General features: G+C 36.2%; 1 protein-coding gene across 1 annotated transcript in view; it reads right to left on the bottom strand.

The window, feature by feature from the left end:
- LOC107103964 (survival motor neuron protein-like) overlaps positions 1 to 5,768 on the bottom strand; it is a 7,100-nt gene extending 1,332 nt beyond the window's left edge. The window contains exons 1-6 of the mRNA XM_015403839.1: positions 5,699 to 5,768; positions 5,345 to 5,410; positions 4,765 to 4,890; positions 2,615 to 2,812; positions 1,900 to 2,001; positions 612 to 719 (exon numbers count right to left, since the gene is read on the bottom strand). Of these exons, the coding sequence (XP_015259325.1) occupies positions 612 to 719; positions 1,900 to 2,001; positions 2,615 to 2,812; positions 4,765 to 4,890; positions 5,345 to 5,410; positions 5,699 to 5,746 (648 nt within the window). The 5' untranslated portion in view covers positions 5,747 to 5,768. The remainder of the gene's footprint in view (positions 1 to 611; positions 720 to 1,899; positions 2,002 to 2,614; positions 2,813 to 4,764; positions 4,891 to 5,344; positions 5,411 to 5,698) is intronic.
- Positions 5,769 to 6,137: the final 369 nt, after the last annotated feature.

Below are 6,137 nucleotides of genomic sequence, written 5' to 3'. Positions count from 1 at the left end.
AAAAAACTCCTTACATTGCTAAAATTCTATGGCTAAAAGCAGTTAACATGCATGTCTATCATGTTCTAGATCTATATTAAAAAGTTTTTAGTTCATTGCTTTTAACAAATCAGAGCTTATATATTAATATAATTATTTTTAAAACATTTTCTCTGTCCCTTCATCCCTTTAAAGCAGTCTGAATTACTCTATGCTTTCTGAAATGTCCTAATATATGAAACATGTTATTCTAATTAAATCATTCAAGTTGTTTAAGGATCATCATTAGTTTTTTCAAGCAACATTTAACATTCCAATGAAATTTGTTCTCTGCATCTGACACATCAATTACAAAGCAGTGGGCCACTACCATTACCGGGCTGAGGGACTTGCTAGAGCAGCAACCTCTGGGATTTAAACCAGAAAACCTGAGCCCAATTACCCCTAAACTCAAAAATCTTTAAACTTAATAAATTTTTGAAAAATGTTAAAATGTATTCAAATTTTTCTAAATAAATAAAAGAAATAAACAGAATCTCTCTTGAGTGACATTAGAAAAACAACAAACAAAAAAACAAAACAAAAAAAATGTAGTTTTACATTTGGTTTGTCAAACAAAATATGAAATTTACCATGGAGCCAATGCGAGGAGGAGTGAAAGGTGGGAAAAAGTTTGCGAAATTCCTCTTCTCTGCTGCTTCCTCGTCTATTTTACTCTGATTGCCAGCTCCTTTTTTCATCTAAAAATATCCAAGGGCAACAATAGTGAGACTTATCCTACTCCAACTTATAGGTTTAAAAAATATCAAAGTGAAACGAATAATCAAGTTTTTCACATTACCATTCATTAGCACTGATAGACCACAACACAACAACATGGAAAGGCCAACAGAACAGAAAAAACCACGTAGGAATAAATGGGTTAGCTTTGCAGAGAACACAATAAAACACTGGCGAAAGCCGTAAATTCATATTTATGGTGAAGTAGAAAATGTTTTATAATAAGGCTTGATTGAAAGAAACTTAAAGCAAGTAAAAAAAAAAAAACATCTTATTTTGTCAACCCTCGCTAGAGAGGATTTATTTCTGCAAACCAAGGTAAAAATATATTTTCTAAATTTACATTCAATTGCAATCACAAGAAATACTACCTTAATGCTTCTTGGAATTTATGCTGAAAAGGCATTTGATAGAGTAGACTGGCTATACCTCCAGAAGACCTAAAAATACATAGGATTTAGTGTAGGAATTAATATAGGAAGGGGAATATGTTACGGTGATGTTTTTTCGCCATTTTTATTTGCACTTAGCTCTGAACCTCTGGAAAAGATTAAATTCTCAGATCAAAGGATAACGGACCAGCGTGGACATATTCATATAGTTGCATTATTTGCAGATGACATCTTATTTTTGTCAGATCTCTTTGCTTCTATCCTGGTCTTGATGCTAGCCCTCTGGTCTTATGTCGAAATACTTGCCTATAAAAAAACTCAAAATGAGTCTGAGGCAATGATGCTGACTGGAAACTGGCCTGTAGAATTGAATATAATCTCACACCTTTAATTAGCCACAGTAGGTTTTAAATATCTGGGTGTTACTATCACGCCAAAGAATGCAAATTTATTTAAGGCAAATTATAGGAAAAATTCATAACTAAATTAAAAGTGGACTTTGCCAGATGGGATATTTTAACCCTGAGATTGATTGGTGAGGTTTAAGTCAAAAAGAATCTATGTGCTTCCCAGATTCCCTTTCCTTTTTCAATCTTTACCTAGCAAAGTACCAAATAAAACCTTTAAAACAGTAGATCTAGATACAGTTTATATAGAAGCTAATGCTGTTTCTGTTATGGAGATCCCGGTCATCAGAACCAAAACTTTAAAAGACGCAAACCCTGCTGAAGTTTGAATCATCTCTTACTTGTGTCCCCCTCTCTCCTCCTCGGTCTCCCTTGCTTTCATCCCTCCTGCTTCTTTTCCAGTCCGATTTACTGCTGCCTGGGTTGAACCTCAAGCTGTAGCCCTGCAGGACCAACAAACAGTTTGTAAATGTTTTGTAACTAATCCTTGTTATAGAAAATCAGACATATACAAGCTTAGAACTTGGCGATAAACCAGATTTTTACTGTTACCGTCATTCACCACTTTAACAGGAGACAATTTTCGCATGTGGGTAAAATAAATAAACTTAATGCTGCTGTTTTGTCTGTGTTGGAAGGTGGCTGGTATTTCCTTCCCCATTACGACACGGCAGTGTGTCTAATAACGTGACTCCACCGATCCAGTCAGATGCATAAACCAAGAGAATGGTGGATGAGACTAGTGAAGAAGTGCTAAAGGCCAATTTTTGCTTCTGACACATAGCCTAACATAAATCAGTTGCATTGCATTTCCTGCACATGCCTTTATTTTAGATAGACAAGTCAGAGCATTTATTGTTATCGAGATAAAACTGCCAATTTATTATGATATTTATTTGAGGTCCTATTGCACAGCCCTAAGTAAGATAAAGCGCAAAAGATATTATACAGAGAAACCCCCAGTTACCTGGAAATTCTGTATGTTTGACTGTAAAATGTCCTTCAACATGAACTTTAATGTTTTAAATAACCTCCCCCCCCCAATATCATCTTAACCTTGGTTGCACCAGCTGCTCTGCACGGCCCATGAAGCTCGTTGGGATGCAACAGGCTGCTGACATCCATTTCCTCCTCGTTGTTGTATTCATCGTAGCGAACACGGCAGCGCTGATCCTTAATCCACAGAATCACAGCAGGATAAACCAATCCGTCTTCTGAATAAACTGCCCGGCAGCGGGAACCAGGCTTCCAGTTCTGAAATACAAACCAGAATTTTGAACATATCGAAATATTTATACATTAAAACCTGGAATGCAAGTCATGGATTAATTCATTCATCTAAAGTTGACTGATCTTATCGATGAACAGAAAATTAACTGATAATCAGACATTTTCTAAAAAAAAAAACAGAGTTTTAACTTGTTTCAAGTGGATATTTCCATAACACGAAGGGCTAAACATTTTTAACAACATGCAGAGTTAAGAAAAAAAAAAAAAGTACAGTATTATATTTTAGCAATTTATTGTGCCAGCTGTATTGAATAATTGGAAAAAAAAATCTTACATCAAGAAAAGTTATTACAAAATATAAAAATATACTTTTTTATAACTTAAGTCACCAATTTAAAATGGATAAAAATGCGCAAAATTTAGAGTGGATGTCAGGATTTTAGCGGTGAATATTTCATAGGGTGTAACCCTTGGTGTATTACATCTTTAGGCTTTGCGTGGCGTCCGGGGGTATCTTCTCTGAAGCGCCATTTTCTGCATTTTGAGGTGGTATGCAGCTAACCTTTTTATCTTTGTTACAACACTACTATTGTCCTGATTATGGGAAGCATGTGCACATGACTAGAGGTGGAAACCTCATAGGAAGACCTGAGATCATTTTATGTACAATCTTATGTTTCATAGGTTAATTCAAACAATCAGAAAGTGTAATGGTACATTCAAACCACTATTTGAGCCACAAAAAAAGTGCCTGTTTCTTCATTTTTGATGCTTGTACAGATTAAGGCCAGACGCGCTTTGCTATATTTGTTGTGATAAGCTGATTAAGCTGGTTTTAATATATTTTTATGCGAGAATGTCTACCTGAAAACATCGCCTGTGCAGTTAGTTCATCAAGATTACAATCCTGCCTTAAAATATTATTTCGCTCAAAGACCCCCACATAGCAAAAGTGCGTCGTCACTGGGAATCCCCAACAGCTGCCTCAGGCCTGATAGCCTCGTGGGGGACTTTCCGCTACTGCTCTTGGAGACTGGAAGTAGATGCTGGTGTTCTTCTGGTATATGGTACAAACTGTAGGCACCAGAATAACAAAAGCGAATATAATTTGCTTTAAGTTTTCAACATTTCAGAGGAGTGACAATAGTGCTCTGCTTCAGCAGTGCTGTCCGTCTCCCTGCCATCTCCCAGATCAGCTTCTCTGATAGGTTGATGTGGCACATCGAGCAACAACTGTTCCGTTTTTTTCCCTAACTCCAGCATCTGCCGCTTGTGAAATTTTTAACATTTTCGCCAAGTTTCCGGGAGAAAAACAGGGAATACAAGTTTTATTTTTTCAGTACACATTGCTAGCTGAAAGCGTGGTGGTCGTTAATGTATCTCATATGTGCGGAGTTACCCGTTTGACCATGACTTAAGCTCCAAATCACACTTTCATCTGTTGTCGTAACACATAGCCATTTGGGCATTTGATCCAAGGGAAACACGTGACCGTCCCGAAAAGTATTTGATTCAATATTAAATAAATGCATACAAGTGCACAGAAAGATGATTCCAAATATTGATACAAGAAACTGCTGACTAATCGAGAAAAAAGTTAAAAATAAAAGTGTAGAAATAGACATACTTTGGACTAGGTCCGTTTAAAATGTCTCTTTTATTTATCAATCTATTGAAATTATATATTTAGCAGAAACACTAGATCACTGATAGGACATAGAAAAAAACAACAAGAAATACATCTTTTAAATAGTTCAAGAATAAAAGAGAAGATATTTCACTCTATGTGGAAAGAATCTACATACTTGTTTCAAATTCTGAAATGTTTAACAAATTGTAAACATTTTTAGAAAACATTTTTCTTTTTGGATGTCTACGATTTCCAGACTTTCAAAGAAGAAATTAGAATCACTGTGAAATCAGACCTTCATGATTAACTGTGTCTCAAATGAAGGGTGTTTTCTTACAATCATTACCTTTGCTTCTGCAGTGGTGGAATCATCCTTTATAGGAGGACAGGCTGTCTGAATGTCCAGCTCCACTTCCTCCTGCTTCTCTTCTCTTTCTGTCTCCACCAGAGCTTCAGCTTCTATAGGCTGCTCCTTTAAGGATTATTTTTTTCAAAATTACCAATAAAGTTTGGCAAAATAAAAGCGCCTCCCTCCCAAATTATCCTTATATGTAAATATATTTATAGTTTGGTTTAGCCCAAGCCTAACAGAAACAATACAAACAGTAATGACCATGGTCCCATCCTGCTTTGCTGGGTACACTCTCTTGATCTAAATCAAAAGCTTTTAATAGCTTTCATTGAGGGATGATGAGAACAGCAAAGTTATCTTGAAGACTATTTAATGAAGCATCCTGGGCTTCAGTAATTCAGTAGGTTGATCTCCTCCAGGCCAAACTGTGCTACACTAATGTATGCAAAAAAAAAAAAACTTCCAGCGGTTAAACGTGTTAACAGAAGAAAAAAAACCCATTTAGGATCTTACATGTTTTTAAACTACTTTTGTTACGGCTTTAGTGTGTAAAAAGCCAAGAGCAGAGCCAAACCTCCAATGTTTCAAGATCTCCCCCCGGCCTCACGTCAGTGTCAGTCACCGCCTCCAGGAAAGGAACCTGTACAAACAGAGAGAAAATCCGCTAGCAGCCGTTTTCGACATCTAAGAACTCCCAAAACACCTGAAGTTAAGCACCTAAACAAAGCAGCAACATTAAAACTAAAAAAAAAAAAAAAGATTATCTCATAAACGGTCGCCATGTTTTTTTTCTTGTTAACTGCTCAGCTGTATGCTAGCTTCTCGGCTAAATATAGAGCGCTTACAGTTCAACACTTTCGGTTATTTGTCGGCTTCTAATGTTTCAAGTTTTTGTCTTAATATGTTGAATTGAGTTAAAAATGCGGACCGATTCGATATCATCGTGAGGAACGCAGCTTTCTGTCATGGCGGCCATTCGTCAGAACCAAACAATCGTCACCTCGGTTTGTAGACCTTCTTCTTCGTCTCCTCTCTTCTTTGTGGAATTTTATTTGGCAGTTGGTAAACAACGGTTTGCATTACCGCCAACACTTATTTGTGCAGAAGAGTACGGAAGATGATTAGGGCCACTGGAAAAAAAAAGAGTTAACTGATTTTTAAACATTATTTCAGTTTAATATGGGAAAAAAGTCAGAATTCTGATTTTAATCTCAGAATTCTGACTTTTTTCCCCTCAGAATTCTGACTTTAATCTCAGAGTTCTGACTTTAATCTAAGATTTCTGACTTTTTTCTCAGAATTCTGACTTTAATCTAAGAGTTCTGACTTTAATCTAAGATTTCTGACTTTTTTCTCAGAATTCTGAC

Source organism: Cyprinodon variegatus, unplaced genomic scaffold (genome assembly GCF_000732505.1).
Source record: "Cyprinodon variegatus isolate N-32 unplaced genomic scaffold, C_variegatus-1.0 Scaffold1577, whole genome shotgun sequence".
NCBI classification, from domain to species: domain Eukaryota; kingdom Metazoa; phylum Chordata; class Actinopteri; order Cyprinodontiformes; family Cyprinodontidae; genus Cyprinodon; species Cyprinodon variegatus.
The sequence above is the reverse complement of the archived record's forward strand: the minus strand, read 5'-3'. Positions and strand labels throughout refer to the sequence as shown.